At 34.4% G+C, this 25,210-nt stretch overlaps 1 protein-coding gene and 3 long non-coding RNA genes across 4 annotated transcripts; 2 read left to right on the top strand and 2 right to left on the bottom strand.

Moving 5' to 3' along the window:
* LOC134279771 (uncharacterized) lies at nt 1-1,765 on the top strand. Its single transcript, XR_009994757.1, has 5 exons — nt 1-96; nt 359-394; nt 496-517; nt 708-775; nt 1,495-1,765. It is a non-coding gene; the product is annotated as an uncharacterized LOC134279771 (long non-coding RNA).
* Nucleotides 1,766-4,513: 2,748 nt separating this feature from the next.
* On the top strand, nt 4,514-7,366 carry LOC134279773 (uncharacterized). The gene is made up of 6 exons (XM_062762173.1): nt 4,514-4,671; nt 4,836-4,929; nt 5,046-5,213; nt 5,357-5,454; nt 6,033-6,179; nt 6,911-7,366. Exons 1-6 carry the CDS (start codon nt 4,514-4,516, stop codon nt 6,930-6,932), a joined length of 687 nt encoding a protein of 228 aa, XP_062618157.1. The 3' UTR covers nt 6,933-7,366.
* A 4,468-nt stretch (nt 7,367-11,834) lies between these two features.
* LOC134279769 (uncharacterized) lies at nt 11,835-17,935 on the bottom strand. Its single transcript, XR_009994755.1, has 6 exons — nt 17,922-17,935; nt 17,419-17,533; nt 14,252-14,498; nt 13,798-13,937; nt 12,345-12,540; nt 11,835-12,164 (listed from the first exon to the last, which is right to left on the bottom strand). It is a non-coding gene; the product is annotated as an uncharacterized LOC134279769 (long non-coding RNA).
* A 2-nt stretch (nt 17,936-17,937) lies between these two features.
* On the bottom strand, nt 17,938-24,257 carry LOC134279770 (uncharacterized). Its single transcript, XR_009994756.1, has 3 exons — nt 24,204-24,257; nt 18,294-18,465; nt 17,938-18,058 (listed from the first exon to the last, which is right to left on the bottom strand). It is a non-coding gene; the product is annotated as an uncharacterized LOC134279770 (long non-coding RNA).
* Nucleotides 24,258-25,210: the final 953 nt, after the last annotated feature.

Genomic DNA, 25,210 nt, shown 5'->3' with positions numbered 1-25,210 from the left:
AAAAGTAATGGCTATGCTTACTTTTTTTAAGTGAACAAAGAACAAACGTGATTATCTCCCGTGAAGATCACCATTACCAGGGAATTTCAAATACAGGTAATGTTTGATTAGATAATCTTTGTAAAAAGTTCACTGTATGATGAAGAATGTCAAATATTTACCCTTGTTTGAAAAAAGGCTAATATCTGACGTCTATTGCACAACTGATATAAAAAGAGTTGAATATATTTCAATGTACTTCTGAATATGTATGGCTTTCAAATAAATATCAATACTTTGGTTTGATATCTATCTGAATTTCATCGGAATATGCTAATATTACTTTATCTTTCAATTATTTTTTCTTCGTTTCTTTTAGAAACAACTGATACAAATGTTTATGAAAAGATAAAAGGTAATATAATTATGAAATGTCACAAACAAAGAAGCAAATCTTTCAATATAGTTTAGCTAGTTTGTTCGTTAACAATGTATAATTACTTTTCTTCATTTCAGACTCTAATAAAGCAGAAAATAGGTATTTATGCAAAATTATCAAAGTTGTAAATACCTTAACAATTTTGAAAATCTATTGCATACATTGATCATATTAAATATGTACATTAAATAATCCATGCATATTTCTCTGAATTTTTATATAGGGGTCATTGAAGCATGATAAGGCTTATTAAAGCGTATTTTAGCTAAATTTAATCATTTCTTTTTAGAGTGCAATACCTGGAATTAATTGATGTGCCAGATGTTGATAAGAAGAATGACAGAGTCAATACTCAGGGTAACTACTAGTGTTGTTACCATAACGGTAATAAGGGATAATATTGTTATAGTTCTCAAGAGAAATACAATAAACCTTTTCCAGATCACAAGTAAAAAGTAGAAAATTGAAAATGATATTAACAAGACTGTTTATACTTATTATGTTTATAAAGAATAGACCCTTCATTTTTTCCCTTTGATTGAAAGAGCATACTCTGAGTATGATTAATTTTAAACCGAGGCAAACTACTAACACATAAGTTGGTATTAGGGGAATTTAACAACATTGTTTAAAGTCTTTGACCGTTATATTGAACAATAAAAAACGGGAAGAAAACGAGCAGTGATCGATCTTTATAAAGTATATGAACAGTGTGAAGATGGAATACAACACGGACCCCTGGACATTACAAAGATAAGGTGAAGTTCCCTGGAGGAGTAACATAGCTTACCACCGGGTTATGTTTCGGCTGACATGTTTCATACCAATTCTTAAACCTCTTTTATTGCTCTTAATTTGACTACAATGTGCTTTTCTTGATCAATACATTAGGCTTATGTGACTTTTAAAGAGGCGCCGGATCCCACCTCTGAAATGTCCAAGAATCATAGTTTATGCCCTAGTCAGAAATTTATAATTCTGTTGTTGATAAGAAGCTCCTTATTCATAATCATGTAGCCAAAGGCAATATTGTTTATGAATTGTATGTGCATAATCTTCTCATTTTCTCATTGTAGGTGATGAGAGTAGCTACTCTAACATTACATAATCTAAAAGAAGAATCAAAAAGAAACAATGACAAAAAATTAACTTTCAATTTTTCTTCATATATTCTTTCATATTTAAAGCATGAAGTTTTAATTGAATAATTTATTTCCACTTTGGGTTTCAGCGGCGAGAACTTTTATAATGGATGCTAGAGGTTACGTGGCGCGAAGTCAAAAGAATCTCGCCGTGAATCTCTAGCATGATCAGCTGGATTAGTAAGACTTCGTATGAAAAACCTGAGACAGCATTTTGCTTAATGATAACTTGTATTTGCTGATAAGATCATTGTGTCGACCACAGATCTCACAAAATGGTCAATTTAAACGAGAATGCTGATATTCCTGTTTCAGCGACTTGTTTGTCAATAACTTACCTCTTTTTAAAATATGTTTGTGCGTAGTCCATGCTCTTGCTTATTGAAGCAACTGAGAAATATAAACCCTGATTTCAAGTGATGGAGATATATTGCTGCATAAGTAAGGAAGGTTGACAAATGAAACGTTAAAGTCATCAAGTTTATCATAAAGCTTGTTTGTTAAATTACCATTAACGTCTTTTTTCATGTTAGTTATTGACAAACACGTTGATGAAACAGGAATATCAACATTCTTGTTAAAGTGTTCATTTTGTTAGTTTTGTGCCTTGGAACAGTGATCATCCCCTGCCGACCGGTCTCACCTGCCGTGTGCTTCTTGTCATGATCGGGAAATAATGGAAAAATTAGTCGTCAATTCAGCGTATAAATAATGGAATAACAATAAGTATCAGAAGTGTCAGTTAGCATTTGACTTAATGATAAATTGTATTTGCTGACAAGGTCATTGTATCCACCATAGAACTTACGAAATGATGATTTTAAACGAGAGCGTTGATATTCTTGTTTCATCAACTTGCATGTCAATAATATACCTCGTTTACGAGATTCTTCATACATAGAGCAAGCTCTTGCGTATCGAATCAACTGAGATATATACACTCCGTATGCAGGTAATGAAGGTATATTGCTGCATAAGTAAGGGAAGTTGACAATAGAAAAGTTAAAGCCATCACGTCAGGGTATCATAAAGCTTGGTTGATAGATTACCATTAACGTCTTTTTCAAGTAAAGATCCACGTATGAAACAGATGCTTCAGACTCTGTGGTGTCTTTTATCTTAAGATCACCAGGATATATCGTATCGACGAAGGAATGGAAATTACCTTTGTAAATTGACAATACAATGTCGATATATCTAAATGTCGAGTTGAAGGCCACAGCAAGTGTTTTCTTCTTTTCACGCATAATATTTTGCAAAAGTCTTCTACATATGAATATAAGAATAGGTCTGCTAATAACGGAGCGCAATTGGAATTCCAATGGATTGTTGGAAGACCTGGTCTCCGAAAACCGTTTAGATATTGTCAATCAGAAACACAATCATCATTTTATGTCATCTTCAGAGTACTTGTGTGTGCAATTAGAATTTGTTATAATAAAATAATTATGCACATGACTAATTCCAGTTAAGTAAATTTACGAGCTCCATTTTTATTTAAAAAAAAAGCAGCTGTCAATGATATTAAAAAGCCTGGTCTTTAATTTTTCGTGGGGAATGGTTGTATATAAAGTTGGAAAGTCGTAAGTTTTTAAGGTGTTGATTTCGGTAAAATCTCGTGATTTCAAATTATCTAAAAGTTCTTTTGAGTATCCACATCTGATTCACACCACTTCGTGACTATATTGTTGCACAGTACTCCCGACGTTTTTCCTACACTACTGTCAATATCTTAGTGAGGAGTAACGGAAGTGGCTTGGTTGAACATTTACTGGAACCCGCAATGTATCTTTGTTTGTAAGGATTTTTATGAAGTTTCGGAATCCAATATATATAAGATAGTCCAAATTCCTTTTGGCTCTGTGGAAAATTAAAAATATTTAAAACTGACATTTGATTTTGAAGAATCTTCCCTTAGAGAGGGAAGTTTGAGTATAAGTAGGATTACCACTTGTAGAATTAAATCCATGTTCTTCTAAAATACAGTTTATGTAATGAGCCTTACAAACGCAGACTATGTTGTTACCTGCTTTGTCGGCAGGAACCAGTACATACTGATCATGTAATCTATCATGTAACACAGAAGGATATATGGTTTTCATATTGCCCCTCAATTTTTTTAATACGCGACTTTAACATGGATCTGATGCATGTAATCTATCATGACAAGGTGTCAACTATGGCATGTCAAACGTTGCAATATTCGATAATCTTGTGATGTATATTCAAAATCTTGTGATGTATGTTCGAAATCTTGTGATGTATATTCAAAATCTTGTGATGTATATTCAAAATCTTGTGATGTATGTTCAAAATCTTGTGATGTATATTCAATATCTTGTGATGTATATTCTAAAACTTGTGATGTATATTCTATAATCTTGTGATGTATATTCGAAATCTTGTGATGTATATTCTATAATCTTGTGATGTATGTTCGAAAACTTGTGATGTATATTCGAAATCTTGTTATGTATATTCTATAATCTTGTGATGTATATTCGAAATCTTGTGATGTATGTTCGATAATCTTGTGATGTATATTCGAAATCTTGTGATGTGTGTTCTACAATTCAGTGATGCGTGCAATAAAATTGCATGACGCAACAGAAAAGTAAATTCTACTGGATTTCTGAGATACTCCTATTTTGAAGTTTCGTTGCATAAATTGGTTTCTTTAAAGTTTAAATTGGATTACGAGATGTTGATTGCTCCATTGCTTGAACTGGATTACGAGATTGTTGCTTTCTATATAAAATGCATAATGTTTGTTTATTTTCTGCCTTATTCATTCGCTGTGCAAAATCCTTTGTTTCACACAGTCCAGTATTATTTTGGAGTACAATATTAGATATAATATTGTACTCCTGACAATAATATTGGACTATAGCAAGTACCCTCTTTGAAATACGAGACTGTAGAAACAAAATAATGACGTCACAAAAATGTTTTAATGTATATTTTTAGACGAGCTGATCGCCAACCAGGAGATCAGAATGATCGCATCTGCTCCTGCCACTTTAAGGATGGTAAGAAGGAGGGGGACCCTGCATATTTTGCATGGAATGAAGGAAAGGCCATGGATTTCTCTGATCCTGAATGTACAAAAAGGTGAAATTATTTTTCAAAATGTGACCGACATCTTGTTTTTGGATGGTGGGTGGGTGGAGTTTAATTGAAAATATTTTACTAAAAAACTTTAAAAGGGTACATGTATAAACAGAGTAGCTTACAACTGAATAAAAAAATAATTCAAGTTTAATTATTTTACAAAGGAGAAAAAAACTCAAAAGTGAGGAGTCCCTGTCATCTTCACAGATGGACCAGTTGCAGATTCCACAAGCACCAAAATGTCAATATCAAGAAAAAGTAAAGCTCATTTAAAACACCAATGATGACAAATGACCAACACTGAAACATTTTCAATAATTTTTAATAATATATAAAGTTCTTTTAACTGTACATGATTTACAATATATTTTCAGTTGATATCAGAGCACAACTACTCAGCATCCTGCACATTTAACTGTACTCAAGAAATGCAGCGCCTCTCAACAGAAATACAACTGGAAAAGGAATTGCTTGCCCTAAAAATAGAGTCTAGTAAAAGGAAGCCAATATCAATCCACGATATTAAATACAACGAAGAGAAGGTACATTTAAAGGAATTCCAATTGTGATTTCCTATTTCCTATCAATTTCAGTTACTGTAATAAAAACTTGTTGCCATTGAGGGATGAACATCTTAGATTGACTGTTATGTTAAACATATTTTGTTATTATTTGGGAGTGTTAGGTCTCTGATCAGCAGGGGCATTTTCTCTATATAAGAAGAAAATGGAGACTCCCTACCCACCCGATGTATTTTGTCGGACAGTTTTCTGTACATTGCAGGTAATTTTTTTATTTATTAACTTTCCAGCCTCTTATTGTATAGTACATTTTGGGGTTTGAAGTCAGTTTTTGCTTTTCTTTAATTTTTAAAAAAAAATTATTTAAATTCTCCTTTTCTTAGAATAAAATTCAAAAAGTAGCTTCTGATTGTAATGTATAAGACTACAGACATTGAACTTTGATTTGTTATCAAAAGGATTGATTTAAACTTGTCTAAATTAATTGTAAACAAAAATAAAAGGGGGCACCTGCTATTTCTTTAAGTGTTTTTCACTGGGGGGTGGGGAAACTTTTTTGTACATACTTGAGCAATAGGAGGGATTAGATAAGAATCAATTAGTATATCAGAGTCTTAAATAATATCCTTTGCATAAGCATAAAAAATTTTCTATATCAGTCTTCTTAAAACCTTTGAATTTTGCTTAATTAACTACGATTTATCCAATTTTGGAGCTTTTTACCTAATTCTGGGTAGAATCCACCCTTATGAAATTATTGACTCAATTTTGACTTAATATCACTTTATTAACATTAAAGCACAAAAACAATTCATTGTACAAATATTTTATTTATTACAGTCACCAATATATCCAAATATCATCACCGGCCCAGACGTCATTCACTCCTTTGAATTGTGCTGGTAGCAGTAAGGTGTCATCATTTGAGATGGTCACAGTATCCAATACACTGAAGTCACAGGACTCAAATTTCATACATGTTCACAGGTAGGTGTATAGTCTTTGAAATTACCACAATTGACTAATTCTGGGACAGGTAAGTATGTAAGTATAGGAATGAGAGCACCAAATTCCCGAATGTACACATGGCTTTGTTTGTTATGGAACATTACACTGAATACTGAATGGGTAGGCGTTACGCCATTGGCTGAAATCAGGTATTTAATTGTTTTCATTTTAAAGTAAAATTAATGACCTTTGAAATAAATGATGGGATGAGGGAATATTACAGAAACTATAGAAATGCCAGGGAAGATTTTAGGAGTGGGGGTTGATTTTTTATGCCGCGTGTTATTTACTGCGAATCTCTAAAAGTTGAAAATAACTGCAATTTTGACCTATAAACGCCATGGGACCATGTATTTTTTTCAGTATTTTTTGTTAGGGCTTAGAACAAAGTTTGAAATGATGCTAAAGATTTTTCTGAAATTGTCATAGTAAAGTACTGAGAGGGCCTAAGGTTTGTATGGAGTTCTATGGGAAAATAATTAGTGGTCTTTTCCCTATACAAGATGCTGTCTGATGGCGTAGTGTAGAATGTAGCGTAGAATGTTTTCCAAGTCAGCTTAAATGCAAAGGTTTGTTTTAAGATTTATCATAATGACTTGCAAAAATTTAATGCAGTTAAATTTATTGTATTCTTGAAAGATTGACTGTAACACAATTTTTTTTACACAATTACAAATAATCAAATTAATTTTTTTCCAACTTTTTTTCAGGGTCTCTGCCAAAATCTTTTGAGGATTTTTCCTCTGCTAGAGCATCCATGGATGCAATTGAAACAACCCAGGACATCACAACACATATGGATAATCAGGCCATGGCCTACAGTATGTACAAAAGTTGCCATACTTTTAAAGCAGTAACTTGCGTGCCTCCAAATGGTGCACTTACATTTTGCTCCATGCTGTACCCAGGTTCTACTTCTGATGTAGCTATTGTACGTCACAGCCAAGTTTTACGAAAGTTCAAAGCTGGAGACCTTATTTTGGTGGTCAAAGGTTTCACCATTCATGACCAGTTGCCCCAGGGTGTCTGCTTAATTATAAAAGCTCTTTTATCGACACTAGGCCAGTTTACCATACAAGAAGCAGCACTGTGTTACAAGATTGCTAAAGCACTTATTCATGTGGAAAGAGCCAACGAGAGGATAAAGAATTACGAGATTCACATACCATCTACTTACAGACCAATCTCAACAAAAATATTTATACCCGCACTTTCTAAAGAAAGTTCGGGTATATTGTTGTTACTCATGTCCGTCCGTCCGTCCGTCCGTCCGTCTGTCACACTTTTCTTCCCTGAACTCCTCCTACATTTTACACAGTAGCTTAATCATCTTTTGGGAGATGGTTGGTGGTGTCATGTAGATGTGCAGTAAGGTTTCGGAATTTTGATTTTGCCCCGGGGGGTCAAATGGGGGTCGAAAAAATAACGTTTTTTATGCAAAAAGCCCCGTCTTCTCTGAACTCCTTCTACATTTTACACAGTAGCCTAATCATCTTTTGGGAGATGGTTGGTGGTGTCATGTAGATGTGCAGTAAGGTTTCGGAATTTAGATTTTGCCCCGGGGGGTCAAATGGGGGTCGAAAAATAACGTTTTTTATACAAAAAGCCCCGTTTTCCCTGAACTCCTCTTACAATTTACTCAGCAGCCTATTCATCTTTTGGGAGATGGTTGGTGGGGTCATGTAGATGTGCAGTAAGGTTTCGGAATTTTGATTTTGCCCCGGGGGGTCAAATGGGGGTCGAAAAATGACGTTTTTTATGCAAAAAGCCCCGTCTTCCCTGAACTTCTCCTACATTTTACACAGTAGCCTAATCATCTGTTGGGAGATGGTTGGTGGTGTCAGGTAGATGTGCAGTAAGGTTTCGGAATTTAGATTTTGCCCCGGGGGGTCAAATTGGGGTCGAAAAATAACGTTTTTTATACAAAAAGCCCCGTTTTCCCTGAACTCCTCTTACAATTTACTCAGCAGCCTATTCATCTTTTGGGAGATGGTTGGTGGGGTCATGTAGATGTGCAGTAAGGTTTCGGAATTTTGATTTTGCCCCGGGGGGTCAAATGGGGGTCAAAAAATGACGTTTTTTATGCAAAAAGCCCCGTCTTCCCTGAACTTCTCCTACATTTTACACAGTAGCCTAATCATCTGTTGGGAGATGGTTGGTGGTGTCAGGTAGATGTGCAGTAAGGTTTTGGAATTAAGATTTTGCCCTGGGGGGTCAAATGTGGGTCGAAAAATGACGTTTTTTGTGCAAAAAGCCCTGTCTTCCCTGAAGTCTTCCTTAATGTTACTCAGAAGCCTAATCATCTTTTAGGAGAGTTAAATATTTTGAAAATTATGTAAAACATCAACGTCAAGGGGTAAAAAAGCATCACATGCTGGGAAACACCTTGAATTCTTATGAGTAATTAATGTACATATCAAATGTGAGAGTCATATCTCATCTCAATCAAAAGTTATAAGCAAATGCAACATTTTTGAAAAGTAGAGGCTTGACCGCTTCAAGGTCAAGGTCACAGAGTAAAAGTCATGATTTATTTGGAAAGGTCTTATCACAGGTAATAATATACATGCATTATGATATGAATGCCCTAACTTTTCTCTTTCAAAATGATGAATTTATAACAATTTAATTTTTTTGCAAGTAGGTCAAACTTCTAGGTCACAGGTAAAAAAAAAAAAAACCCATGCCATTCTCACAGGTAAATACTAATACATAAGTTTAATATTCAGTAGATATGACCGTGATGACCAAGGTTAAATTTATTGAGACAGATGGACAGTCTGACATACAAATGTACATATTTCTATATGAATTGGGTAAAACTGGCCCAGTGGTTCTAGAGAAGTTAAAAATGTAAAAAGTTTTCAGACAAACAGATGGACGACACGTCACGACAGACGTTATATTGCTAAGGAAACCAGAAAAGCTCAAATGAGTGTTTTGAAAGGGTTAGAATATGGTTGCAGTATTTGAAAAGCTGTTTTTTTCATGCAGAGATATGCATGACCAACATATTCATGTTTTATATTTTCTTTAGTAATTTGTTTGTTTGTTGTGAATACATCTCTCTTGGGAATTTTTCCCTCATATGGAGACACCACCAAATAATAATGAAGACAAGATGTGTTTGTGAAACACTGATGTCCCTGTATGGAAGCCTATGGCGAAGGTTGAAGTTTCTCAAATATATGTCAAACTCAAAGGTCAAGGTCAAAGGGTTCAAATTGTTAGTATCAGAAGAAGGAATGCACATGTGAAATAAAGAAATCCCTAGTAATTCCTGTTCAAAAGTTAATTGCCAAGGTTAATTTTTTTTTAAGTGGTTCAAACTCTTGGGTCAAGGTCAAACATATTTATACCTGTTGACAGTTCGCAATGAATACACATGTTAAGCATGAAAGCCCTAGCACCTATTGATCAAAATTTAGGCCAAGTTTAAAGTTTGGTATTTTTCTTGTAAAAATGTGTATCCTAGGTCAAGCGATTTCAGGTAAAAATTAATGGTACCCAAATAAAAGGTCTTAATTGTCACAAGAAATAAACCTATAAAATGTGGAAGCCATTTGTATAGCCCATCCCACTTAAAACTTATGGGCAAGGTTATAATTTCTGCAGACAAATAGACAGACATAATATAAACACAAGAAACAAAATATGTATAATTACTCAAATGGAAAAAAAATACACTATTTAATTGGAATCACAAAATAGATTGTTATTTCAGGGACAGGGAGTGGGTAGGGAGATTGGAATCCCCCCATCCCCCCCCCCTGGAATTAGCTTTGTTATTTAAACAAGACTATACACTGAAGCAAATAAAAAATGACTTTGGACATCCTCCCCCTAACTGAGAAAACATTGACCACACTATCATTGTATTTGTTTTCAGTTTTTTTTTCTCCTGCTTGTCAGGAAATTCTGGGCTGGAAATTTTTTGACTGAGATGTGAACCCCCCTCCCTACTCCCGAAAAAAATTCTGGATCCGCACCAGTATTGGCAGTAACTGAATGTCACATCGACAATGGCAGATAACTTCACAATATGAAATTCGTCTAGTGTGGCATGCGATGATCTTTGACCCTTTTTGAACTTTAACCTAATCGTTTGGGTTTATTTTACCCCCCCCCCCACTATACTTAAACTTGTACTTACCGACTGCCATATGTCTCGTCAACTTCATGAAATATAAATCCAATTATAACACAAAATGAATTAATCCAATGCACACCAGACTGCAGCCATGTGCTAATTCCATTCGACAAACCTTCGTCGACTCCGTCACCTTATCAGATGAAGTGGGAATCGGCCGAGGTGTGCCAAATGGTGTTTAATCTAAAAATATGATAATGGGTGACGCAACGTGATGTGATGTAGAAATTTACATGTTAACATGTATAGTACAATTATGGTCCTATTATGAGCAAAACATTTATCAAAATCTAATTTACATCAATAATAGAATTCAAACTGGTATATAATGAATTAAGCATGTAAAATAAATATAAGAGGTTCTGAGTTATAGGTCACAGGGTCTGAGAATTTCATACTCAGTTTGATGAATACATGTAAATCATTGGTGTCAGAAGCAAATTCAAAGTGGGGGGCTAGGTGTAAAAAAAATTTTTTTATACCTTCTCAAAAACCTGACAAGCCAAAAAAAAAAAAAAAAAAAAAAAAAAACCGAAAATATCAATTTCCCAAACACGAAAATCCTATTCCGTGGGGGGGTGGGTGGGGGGGGGGGTGGGGGGGGGGTGAATTTGAACTTCAGTACCAAAATTTTTTTTTCTATACACTACCTTTTTCCCATTTTTTTTTACCTATACTGCCATGTGTCTGTGGAAAGTGGGGCGGGGGGGGGGGGGGGGGGCTAAACCTATGAAGCAATGTTCAATAAACCTAGCCCCCCCGGTTCCGACGCCTATGTAAATTATAGAATTATTCTGACTTTTTCCTTGGAAAGACGCCCTATATTTAGGAGCGTGTATTTAGAGGCAAACACCTTAGTGCGGGTATTACTGTCTCATGACAGCACCTAGTTCAACTCTGTTCTTGTCTTGTAAACTTGCAAGCTCCACTTTTGAAAGAAATCACTTAAAGATGCATGTACTTATTATAAATTTGCATTGGCGTGTGACAGTATACACTAAACAGTGAAGATATTCATACCAAAGTGCAAGGGATAAGCAAATTTTGATTTGTTATCAATGTCAATGGTTATACATGTTATATTTGTTAACTTTGTAGTATGTTGTAATACATATGCTTCATAAAATGAAAATCCCTTTTGTTAGCATGGATTTATTACAAGAATTTTTGGCAATTCCATTCTTCATTTGACAATATAATTTGGAAGAGGGTTTACTTATAATTTTAAATCTCTAGTTTAAAGTATATTTACCTTCAAAGCAGAACTCAACAAATTCATGTTTTCAACAATTTATCTATTAAGAAAGACAAAAATGTTACATTTTCACTTTGAGAATAACATCTTCAATTCATTAATAAAATGATTCTAAATTTTGATATTCTTTTTTTATGTAGTACATAGATTTTATTATCATCATTGCTATTTAAAATAGTCTTATAAGCCAGAAGTTTTATGATGGATTGTGACATATCATATCATACATTTATGAGACTTAGGAAAATTCAACACATTTAACATGATTACCCATTTTCCATTGTTAGAAAATTCTAGAGGTACAAAACTAAGTGTCAAGAAGTTCAAACCAGAACTCAGTTTTCCATCAGTGCTGGAATGAAAATGTTAATGTAGAAATCTATCAGCTTTGGAACATTTGCTGTCCATTCAATGTCTTTTACTATTCTAATCACAATGCAGTCTACTCTTGTCCACACAATTAAGTCGCAGAATGTTTTGTTACATATGTGTAGCTGGCCTTGAATTTGATGATAGTATGGGTGACTGGTTTTCAGGCACAGGGTATCTTGTTTAAGATCTAAAAAAAATCAAAAAACACTTAAGTTGTGTTATACAAGTACATATCCCCTCCTTTTTCAATATCTTCATACCATATTGAACAGCTGCACTTGTAAATTAATACATGTTTTGAAATCATTTACTCACCAAGATTTTTAATTTCAAAGTACTGGACAATACAGATTTTAATGTTATTTACCTATGAAAAATCCTTCAAATTTTGTGCCCCATCTGCTACTGTTGAAGACAATGCTGTATATGGACACTTCACCTCTACAATATCAGGAATGGCGTCTTTGGCTTCTGGGGTTTGATAAAATACACTGCATGTTGGTGGTCGAACAACTAAGCCATCAGATGAAGCTCCCAACACTCCGGATTCATGCAACCATATCCTTTTCAGAAAAAATTATAATACTACTGAATGCAAACAAACCATAATACAATTGATTTTGTAATGCAAACAAAGACTAAGTAGAGCTTTTATAATCCTTCCACTTCAAAAAGCAAATTTTCTGGAATATGTTGGTAACTGAATATTTATGCCCCGCCATGAATATGGCCGGGGCATATAGTGTTTGTCATGTCCGTCTTCCGTCCTTCTGTCCTTTCGTCCCACTTTGTGTTTAGCTCTGTTCAAAGCTAAGTTTCAAAGAAACTATCCAAGATATTTTCATCAAACTTCATATGCTGATAGATATTGATGAGAGCTATGCAACTGCATTAACATTTTTTGACCTTGACCTGACTTTTCTTAAATAGTGTTTAGCTCAGTTTTAAACATACCATTCAAGATGGTGTTATCAAACTTTACATGTTGATACAAACTTGCATAGATGATGCATCCAGAGATGAACACTACCGGACATGCTTCGGATGCTGGATCTGACCTACATTTTCCAGATGAGTGACCAAATTAAAGTTTTTGGAGCAGGTCCATTCTTAAGGAACTATAAGCCCTACTTAGACCAAACTTGCTTGGATGATGCATCTAAGGATGGACACTACCAGACTTGCTTCGGATGCTGGATCTGACCTACATTTTCCAGATGAGTGACCAGGTTGAAGTTTTTGGAGCAGATTTATTCCTAAGGAACTATCAGCCCTACTTAGACCAAACTTGCATGGATGATGCATCTAGGGATGGACACTACCAGACTTGCTTCGGATGCTGGATCTGACTTACATTTTCATTCCCAAGTAACTATAAGCCCTACCTAAACCAAACTTGCATGGATGATGCAGCTAGGGATGGACACTACCAGACTTGCTTCGGATGCTGGATCTGACCTATATTTTCATTCCCAAGTAACTATAAACCTTACCTTAACCAAGCTTGCGTGGATGATGCATCTAGGGATGGACACTACCAGACTTGCTTTGGATGCTGGACCTACATTTTTATTCCCAACTAACTATAAGCCCTGCCTGAACCAAACTGATCAAATTTTATACATGTACAAATTTCATGTTGCTTTACTAATATATCCTCGGCGGGGCATTCATGTCCTATGGACATATTTCTAGTTTTTTTACAATTAGACTTCAGTAATTGATTTCTGTTTGTCACCAGGATAAGTCCTGCTATTTGTTTTGACACATTGAATGTTAACATGACAGAGGTTGAATGAATGTTATTTTGTGCTGTATACCTGACTGCTCTACAGCTGCATCAAATTCCTTTTTATACTTTCTCAAAGCATCATCTTCATGAGTGATACCCCATGCAACAGCCTTGATGGACTCCAGATTGTAAGCCGACATCAGCTGTTTCTTCAGTGACAATGTCAATCTGGAGAAGAAAATATGATTTTTGGTTATTAATCTTATATTTCCTGCATCTTTATGTACAAATATCTAGTCATTTCTTTCGAACCTCATTATCTCAAACTCAATGAGACCAAGAAAAATGTTGGGAATATCCGTGGATTCAAGAATAATACATAAAGAGTTATCAAGAATAAAATGTCCCAGTCTTTTATAAATGGTTTGGACTTCAAAATTACTGTGACATATCCATGAAATATGAGATAATGGGTTTGAGATAACAAAGTTTGACTGTAATTTTAAAAGTCTTTTTCGCAAAAATTTAATAACACGTCTTACCGCCTTTGCTTAGAACTGAGAACTGCACCAAAGTTGGAAGCTGATATGCTATATTTCCTTACAATCGACCACATTGGGTTGTTTCGTTGCCAATGCAGCTCTTTTAATGGATTCAGGGATAATGCATGCTGTAACCATACCATAGGGGTATCAGAATGAACATACTCTGGTGATGTTAACAGGTCTTCAATGAGAGGTACAGGTGGACCAGGTTCACATGGCTCTGGTTCAAGAATCCAATTCAATGCTGAAAAATTTCATTACTTGTGTCATTCTCAAAAATATCATCCATAATATCCATATCACATATACCAAGTATTTATATAAGAGTCCATACATTTCATTTTAGTGAACACTGTCATGGATTTTTGTAATGTATGCATTACATATCAAATTTACAACTCACTTGCATATATTTGTTCAGAATTGTTCCTGTATATAATTTTGCACGTGGCATTCTTAGTGTGAAAATGCCATGTAAAAATTGGTGCAAATGTACAATTAATATTTACTTAATTATTAACAAGGTTTCATAATGACAGAGTATTTAAATAATGGAAGATTGATCTGATAATTCGCAAGAATATGAAACAAAATATTTTTTTTAATGCAATTGAATAATTTATTTTTCCTTTCAAAAATGTATGCTCATGTACAAAAATGCTATCATATTTATAATATTGTCTTTCCAATTATTCAAAGGTTGTTATTAATATTTATTACATAATATGTTCAAAAATTGGGCAATATACATAGCCAACTATATTATACTCCTCATCTTTGTACATTTGTTCACAATTAAAATTAACCATCGTTCAGTAACAAAATAACAGTTTCATAATACTCGTAATATAAAAATCAAATCAAACTTAAATAACAACAATAGTGACACCAAAATCATAACTTCCTTCTTATATTTTACCAATAAACCTTCCAAGGTGCAAAAAACACTGGTCACTTTCATCAAAGGGTCGGTTTAAAGCACTTCAAATATGAAGCAAATTTTTTAACAACTGATTTATTTATATTTAATGATTGATCATTTTAAAAAAAAAAAAAAAAAACTAGGAGACTTATTGTTCAAAGAACAATAAGAGGTCTTTCCACCTTCTTTGAATTTCAATTTTGTTTTAAAATTTAATTCCATGAATAAGAAACCAAAATTGTCTTAAAGGATAGCAAAAATTAAAAATAAAAAAAAAATGAACTGACCTTGATCTTTGACCTTGAAAAAAATATTCAAGGTCAAAGGTCAAGGGTTACAATGCAATTGACCCCATGCTTCTACGACTTATAGTTTTCAAGTTATAAGGTTAAATAGGAAGTACAAAGAAGTTAAAGGGCAATAACTCATATAAGGGTTCATCAAATCCTTTTGCACTTATATAGTGAAGTTATGCCTTAAGACCCTTAAGACATTATTGAAGGTTTGGTGTCTATATGGTCTACGGTTTTGGAGAAGTAGCGATAACAAGGTTTTTTGCAAAAGGGGCAATAACTTTTTAAAGGGTTAATATTTGGGGACAAAAATAAAATATTTGAAAGAGTTTTAAGAGTACATATTAATGATGCAAAGACATTAAGTATATATTAAAAGACAAAAGAGATATAGAAAAAGCTTAATTTCTCATTTTCTGAATGACCTTGACCTTTGACCTTTGCATGAAATTTTAGATCTAAGGTCAATGAATCTTATGCAGTTGGTCCCATCTCTCTACAACTTGTCGTTTAAAAAAAAAAAAATTATTTGTTTAATTCAAAAAGTTTCAGGGGCAATAACTCATTGAAAGGGTCGCTGAATGCTTTCGCAATGAATAGATTGAAGAGTCCCCTTAATTAGTCGAAGACATTGGTGAAGGTTTAATACCTCTACGGTTTACGGTTTCGAAGGAGTAGCGATAACAAGCATTTCTTTCGAAAGGGGCAATAACTTCGAAAGTGGTCTAGGTTCATTTACGCAGGGTGAACTGCAATAATCTTTTACGGAGAACATTCTTATGGACTATCAATCTTTTCGATATATCTTGAAACTCAAAATCACACGGCGGAAAAATAATAAAAAATAAAAAAAAAAACAGAAGAAAATCAATAGGTCTTTCCACAGAAAGGTGGAAAGACCTAAAAAAACAAGAGGCCCATGGGCCACATCGCTCTCCTGAGCACTGTGGCTAGGAAAAAGTAAAAATTGGTTTTTTATTGAAAAGTTTAAATCCAAAAGTAGTCCCTTGACCAATCATGGCTTTGCTTTTCTTGAGAAGGTTATTTTTAAAGAATTTTCCTATATATTTCTATATAAAATTTGATCATCCTTTGTGGCCCCGTCCTACCCCCGGGGAACATGATTTGAACAAACTTGAATCTACACTACCTAAGGATGCTTCCATATAAATATGATCAATCAGGGTTTTGCTGTTCTTGAGAAGAAGATTTTTAAAGATTTTTCCTTTATATTTCTATGTAAAACTTTGATCTTCCATTGTGGCCCCGCCCTACCCCGGGGGTTATGATTTGAACAAACTTGAATTGACACTACCTGAGGATGCTTCCATATAAATAGGATCAATTATGGCTTTGTCATTCTTGAGAAGAAGATTTTTAAAGAATTTTCCTATATATTTTTATGTTAAACTTTGGTCAGCCATTGTGGCTCCGCCCTACCCCCGGGGGTCATGATTTAAACAAATTTAAATCTACACTACCTGAGGATGTTTCTCCATAAGTTTCATTTTTCCTGGCACAGTGGTTCTTGAGAACAAGATTTTTAAAACATACCATCAAATTTTCATTAATTCCCAATTATCTCCCCTTGAATGAGGGTGTGGCCCTTTATTTAAACAAACTTGAATCCCCTTCACCCAAGGATGCTTTGTAGCAAGTTTGGTTGAAATTGATCCATGGGTTCTAGAGAAGAAGTCGAAAATATGAAAAGTTTACAGACAGACAGATGGACAGACAGACAGACAAACAGCTAGATAGACAAAATGTGATCAGAAAAGAGCTAGAAATGAAACATTCCTCACCACAAAAGCCAGAAGAATATACGGACCACCACCAGTAACATGTTTCTGGGAAGAACCAAACCATGCAGAGATAAATATCAATAGTCCTGAATCTTGGATGCAGGACCAAGTTTGAGAATTGCTACAAACACTACTCCGGAGACTTACCTATTATCCTATGATGTAACGTACTTTGTCCACTGCAGCTGGTTCCCTCATAAGCTGGTAGCGAGGACAGTTCAGGATGTCCTGTCAACTTTATTCCTCAACTTCCTGTCTTGGACTGAAAAGCAATAAGTGGAAATCTTTAGTGTTGCCTAGTGACTTTGAATTAAAAAGAAAGTTGCAAGATTGTGAAGGGGGGGGGGGTACTGATGCTGTGCATTTTGATTAAATGTACGAAATCTGTATTTCACAGTTTAATGCATTCATGTATTTTGTGAATTGTCTTAGGATTCATGTAATAATTGTTGCTATGTATTATTAAGCACTAAATCTATTCAACTGCATGTGTAAATGGAGAAAATGTGGATATGTAAATGATGTATAATTGCAATGTGTAAAATGTGACATTTTCTTATATGAGGGAGTCTGTTCATGTAATTTTTTTTCATTAATTATTTTATTTATCTTGATAAAATTATTTCAATTAACAATATTGTTTTTCTTACCAGTCTGATGAACAAAAGTTACAGAGGTGAATGGTAGAAATATGGGTATTACAGGTGTCAAAACTCCTCGTTGATGACCAGACTGCATGCCGCACTGTAAAATCACCATTTTGGATCTTTAAAAGGGGAGGCTACTCCTGAAATCAAAGAAATTGTCATAAAAATGAGTAACCTGATTTTCTTTAGGTCTCACACAAGGAAATAATTTCACTATATGTTACTATATAGCTTTAATTAAATAAATTAATTAACTAGACTCTCAGCAGATAATTCATGAATGAGAAAAAAGATTAATGCTTAGACAAAATTTGAGATCAGAAAAAATATACCCCTTATGCAGCTTTTAAGAAAGAAAATTGAGACTAAACATACCTATACCCTGAAATACACATGGGCAAACAGCCAACACACCATCGAGGAAGTTACATCGATCATGCGTACCTAAAAAAAAAAGAGTTCCCTTTGATTCAGTGGCACAATTCTGCTGATATGATATTCCTAGTGCATGAGTCCAAAATTAAAACTGTAGACCTACGTAAAGTTCCTGAAAATGAAAAAAAGAAAAGAAATATTATTGTCTCTATATACATCATACATAGAACTACATTTGTTCATTTTGATTGGCTATCTCCTTGCTAAGACCTTTAAGGGGTAATTTCATGATATTTACCATGTGCACTGATTGCCATAAAACTAAAGAAAAAATACCAGCCTTACAAAGTCACTTAACCATGACCTTTGATATACCTTACTAAGAATACCCTGGACAATTTGGTTTAACTTAAGACTTCTGAATTTTTAAATGCAGGTTTTGATAAATTAACCATTTAATATACTTATGAGCTCATAAAACTGTTCTTTAAAACTGTATGATAAAGAGTGTAAAAACTTTGAAACATGTTTGGAAAGTATTATCACACATGTGATATGGGATAAATTATCACCACAGAAAGATCAAAGAAAATCACTGCAGATATGCGACAATAATTCTTATCATTGTTTATTGTATGTCAAGTCTAGAATATGATATACAATTACAAATATTATGATTTTTAGCCGGGCACATTGCTCTTAGAGCAATGCTCAGCTATAGCGACGGTGAGCAACAGAAAATGCTGCTTCTTCACCGCCAAATTGAGTTTACGAGTAAAAGTATGGTACGTGACCAGCCGCTGTTGAGAAAACAAAATCACCTTAAGAAATAGTAAATTGAATATTTTTATCATAATATTTAAATTGTTTAATATTTTTTCCTGGCTCCTTTGACTACTATTTTACAAAGTAATTCAACGGGTGCGAAAGGTTTTCACCAGGTATCCCTGTCTGCATCATATTCTATAAACAATATAATTAAAACTAGGGCTAATTGTAACGGGAACCGTTACAGATGTTCCCCAAACGCTCCCCAACTCCCTTTTGGTGCCATACTCCCTTTAAGCTTCATTAAAAACGACAAACTCTATGCATTTTACACTTTAACAACGTTTCCCTGAAGTATACCGAGTATATTCAAATTCTAGCATTTGTACGCGTGCACATGTAAATGCATGTGCGTAATGACCATATTCTCTTGTCTACACTATCTATATACATTAATATAATAAAATAATAAAGCATTTAATCCAAAAGTATTAAAAAATACGCTTCATCAAGTGTATTTTTGATTTTATCCATCTCATGTGCATGCACGTGCATGCATGTGCATGATGACCTTACCTTTTTGTAGGAATCCACTATGTCTATCTATGTTCTAAATCCCATCCTGTTTGGTTGAAAATCAAAGGAGTTATACCCATTTAAAGTTTAAGCCAATCAGATTGCAGCGCACGTGCATGCGCGTGTTTTCATGACACCTGCTATATATTATATTGTAGTATATCCTAATGCATGACTATGTTTAAAATTTCAAAGCATTTCGTCAAAAAACAAAAGAGATATTGAAATCTTTGTTTCAGCCAATCAGAGGGAAGCGCACGTGCATGCACGTGAGTTCGTGCTAATTTGACCATGTCATATTATCTAGACTATTAATATATCCTTATAGAATGAGTTTCAAAGCATTTCAATCAAAAATGTAAAAGTTATTGCTATAATAAGTATATCAGTCATTTCACTCATTTCACGCGCACGCACGTGCATGCGTATGCCCGCAAAATGACCTTCGTTGTGCACACCTACACTTGACACCTATTAACCCTAAAAAGGTTTTAACTTAGTTGGGTGAACAGTTTCTGAGAACACTCGCGGACAAAAAAAGTACCGGAGAACAAAGAAGAAAAAAAAGAATAATAACTAGAGCCGAGCTCGTTGCAAAGCAACGAGAAGGTCTTCCGTCCTGTTTGACCGGAAGTAACTTTCATTCAAAGAAAATAAAGAGTAATGAAGTCCCAAAATAGTTTAATCCTCCAAATCTATGTTAATTATTGCAAAATTAAGCCATTTTTGGCAACTTCCGGTTTGACCGGAAGTGACGTCGACGGACGGAAAATTAAGATTTAAGCTTCCAGTGACATATGATATCCAAAAACGTGTCAAGAACAGCAAAAATATGCAATTTCCGACTACTTCCGGTTTGACCGGAAGTGACGTTGCCGGACGTATTTTGACGACGCCATTAGATAAAGTTTGATATTTTGAACAATTTTGCTTCTTTGACGTATTACAAATTCTCAACACTTTTTGAGATATAAAGGAAAAACTTTCGGCCCCATTTGGCCCTTTATTATAGGGGCCAGCCCCTTATCGTTGATATCTTTCGAAAGATCGTGACATTCTTCACAACTTTTGTTCTACATGTTTTACAAAATATTAACGTGTAAAAAGATATTGCAAAAAATGTGCAAAAAAATCTCTAAATTCCCGATAGGTCTTTTTTCGAGCCATAGGGAGCGCGGACGTGCTGCACTTCCGGAGAATAAGAAAGGTGTGTGTCACATCAGCACATGTTACTTTATCATCGCTGAAAATCTTACGTTTCTATCTAAAAGCACTTTTGAGAAAAATGCTGGACAATGTGACCCTCTGAAAATCACTAAATCGCGGAAATCTCGAAACCGGAAGTGACGTCATCAAAACAAAAAATTATATATCAGGTTTGATTGATGTTCCATCAGTTCTGAAAGTTTCATGAAAATCGATCGAGCCGTTTTCGAGAAATCGCGTGCACAAAATCGGTAAGAAAAAAAAACAATAATAAAAACTAGAGCAAAGCTCGTTGCAAAGCAACGAGTAGGTCTTCCGTCCTGTTTTGACCGGAAGTGACGTCAACAAATAAAAGCAAATGAGCTAAGTGGTCTCCATTGACATTATAATTTTGATTTTGCATTTAAACCTTCAAAAATAAGCTACTTTTGGCTACTTCCGGTCACTTCCAGTTTGACCGGAAGTGATGTCAACAGACAGAAAATTAAGTTTTATGCTTCCAGATACATACGTTACCCAAAATTATGTCGAGAACGGCAAAAATAGGCTTATTCTGACGACTTCCTGTATTGACCGGAAGTGACGTCGCCGGACGCATTTTGACAACTCCAATAGATTAAGCTAGACATTTTGAACAACTTTGCTTTTTAGACGTATTACAAATTCTCAATACTTTTGAGATATAAATGAAACATTTTCGGCCCCTCTAGGCCCTTTATTTTAAGGGCCAGCCCTTTTCGAGATATCATTTGAAAGATCATGTAATTCTACACTTCTTTTGTTCTATATGTCTTAACAAAATATTTTCATGTGAAAAGATATCGAAGAAAAGGTGTTGAGAAATTTTTAAATTCTCGACATGCCTTTTTTTGGACCATAGCGAGCTTCGGCGTGCAGCACTTCCGGTAAAAATGAAATGCGTATGTCACATCTACAGACATTGCTCTATCATTGCTCGAAAACTCAAGTTTCTATCTTAAGCCGTTTTTGAGAAAACTGGCGGACAAACTGACCCCCTGAAAATCACTAAATCGCAAAAATCTCAAAACCGGAAGTGACGTCATCAAAACAAAAAATTATATATCAGCTTTGTTTGATGTTCTATCAGTCCTGAAAGTTTCATGAAAATCGAGCGAGCCGTTTCTGAGAAATCGTGTACACAAAATCGGTAAGAAAAAAAACAATAATTAATAATAACTAGAGCAAAGCTTGTTGCAAAGCAACGAGTAGATCTTCCGTCCTGTTTTGACCGGAAGTGACGTCAACAAATGAAAGCAAATGAGCTAAGTGGTCTCCATTGACTTTATATATTTGATTTTGTATTTAAACCTTCAAAAATAAGCTATTTTTGGCTACGTCCGGTCACTTCCGGTTTGACCGGAAGTGATGTCAACGGACAGAAAATGAAGTTTTATGCTTACAGATACATATGTTACCCAAAAATATGTCAAGAACGGCAAAAATATGCATATTCTGACGACTTCCGGTATGACCGGAAGTGACGTCGCCGGACGCATTTTGACGACTTCAACAGATTAAGCTTGACATTTTGAACAACTTTGCTTTTTAGACGTATAACAAATTCTCAATACTTTTTGAGATATAAATGAAAAACTTTCGGCCCCTCTAGGCCCTTTATTTAGGGGCCAGCCCTTTTACGAGATATATTTGAAAGATCATGTAATTCTACACTTCATTTGTTCTATATGTCTTAACAAAATATTTGTATGTGAAAAGATATCGAAGAAAAGGCGTTAGAAATTTTAAAATTCTCGACATGCCCATTTTTGGACCATAGCGAGCGTCGGCGTGCAGCACTTCCGGTAAAAATGAAATGCGTATGTCACATCTACAGACATTGCTCTATCATTGCTAAAAAAACTCAAGTTTCTATCTTAAGCCGTTTTTGAGAAAACTCGCGGACAAACTGACCCCCTGAAAATCACTAAATCGCAAAAATCTCAAAACCGGAAGTGACGTCATCAAAACAAAAAATTATATATCAGCTTTGTTTGATGCTTTATCAGTCCTGAAAGTTTCATGAAAATCGAGCGAGCCGTTTCTGAGAAATCGTGTACACAAAATCGGTAAGAAAAAAAACAATAATAATAATAAAAATAGTGGAAAAGAAACCTAAGAATAACAAGAAGGTCTTCCGCTGAAGACGGAAGACCTCTAAAAATCGTGGAAAAGAAACCTAAGAATAACAAGAAAGTCTTCCGCTGAAGACGGAAGACCTTAATAATAATAAGAAGAAACCGAGTAAAAACAATATGTTCCCAAACTCCGTTTGGGGAACATAATTAGATGTTAGATCGGCTCGCATACTCAACACACTAACATCTAACAAGTCATCCCATTGAGGGTCACGTAAGAGGTTAAATTCGGAACGCCTCAAGATTTATTCGCTTCAACAGTATATGATGATTTTGCCAGCTGCGATTTGATTAATTGATAGAATTTGACCTCTGAGCGTGACCCTCAACGGGATATATGTAGATGTTAGTGTAGCAAGATATGCGAGCAGAATATAACATCTATTTGAATTAGATTGATTCTATAAATAAAGGTTGTACTATCAGGCTAACACAAATGCAGGGAACATCATTAATGACTTGATGCAAATCTCCCCGTTGAGAACACAAGAGTGCAGAGACGTTTGACCTTAATCTTGCTGCATTGGTGTTTATTTACTTCTGTTTGTATATAAAACCGGATTACCCCGAAACGATACGTGATAAATATTTTTCGCTGTTAATTTCTAGCTATATTTTATTTTATTTTTAAAACTATTTAATATTATACATGCCATTGAGATATTTTTGTGTGTATTACATATTCTCTAAACGTCTGAATGTGATTTTAAACTGTCACCACAGTCCTTGTTCATTATCCTGTAAATGACCCCGGCTCAATACATTTACTATAAAAATAATTGGACAAATTTGTGAATGACAATATTCAATGATGCATAGCAATTAATCTTTTCCTGACATTCACCTTCTCCTAAAAATTTGTCGTGTTATTTATTTATTTATTGCAAAGTCGTCCCTGGACTAGTGCTACGGTCAATGCAGCTGCAATGGGCCATGCAATTTCGAACCCTGCGTGGTGAGAGTTTGTCCCGAGACACAGTTAGATTATTCTAACTAGCACCAATATAGAATAAATCATACCGATTAATCAACATCACTACAATGTGAGGACGTAAAATAGGATAAAACATCCTTTAGTCCAGCAATAAGCCACTAAATTGTTTTTGATGTACCTTCAAACAAATCAAATTAATGTTCTTGATTCCCACTTTTCACGTTATGACTGACTTAGTGCTTCTTAATACCAAAATAATTTTTCTATTACCTATAATTTTGACTTTAGGTTGAATTCGCCAATTTCATGCTTGCGAAGTTGTGTGGAATGTGTGCATTACGACCGCTCCGGCTACTTTCGTTATTTCTAACCAATGAAAATTGTCCTTCTTTTCTGTTGCGTCATGCAATTTTATTGCACGCATCACTGAATTGTAGAACACACATCACAAGATTTCGAATATACATCACAAGATTATCGAACATACATCACAAGATTAGGAATAAAAATCACAAAATTATCAAAAATACATCACAAGATAACGAAAATACATCACAAGATTTCGAATATACATCACAAGATTTCGAACATACATCACAAGATTATAGAATATACATCACAAGATATTGAACATACATCACAAGATATTGAATATACATCACAAGATTTCGAATATACATCACAAGATTTCGAACATACATCACAAGATTATAGAATATACATCACAAGATATTGAATATACATCACAAGATATTGAATATACATCACTATTATAGAATATACATCACAAGATTTCGAACATACATCACAAGATTATAGAATATACATCACAAGATTTCGAATATACATCACAAGATATTGAATATACATCACAAGATTTTGAACATACATCACAAGATATTGAATATACATCACAAGATTTCGAAAATACATCACAAGATTTCGAACATACATCACAAGATTATAGAATATACATCACAAGATTTCGAATATACATCACAAGATATTGAATATACATCACAAGATATTGAATATACATCACAAGATTATAGAATATACATCACAAGATTTCGAACATACATCACCAGATATTGAATATACATCACAAGATTTCGAACATACATCACAAGATTTTGAATATACATCACAAGATTTCGAACATACATCACAAGATTTTGAATATACATCACAAGATTTTGAATATACATCACAAGATTTTGAATATACATCACAAGATTTCGAACATACATCACAAGATTTTGAATATACATCACAAG

Source organism: Saccostrea cucullata, unplaced genomic scaffold, assembly GCF_032062105.1.
Source record: "Saccostrea cucullata isolate Sc308-1 unplaced genomic scaffold, CSIRO_AGI_Scuc_v1 ctg5966, whole genome shotgun sequence".
Classification (NCBI taxonomy): Eukaryota; Metazoa; Mollusca; class Bivalvia; order Ostreida; family Ostreidae; genus Saccostrea; species Saccostrea cuccullata.
The sequence above is the reverse complement of the archived record's forward strand: the minus strand, read 5'-3'. Positions and strand labels throughout refer to the sequence as shown.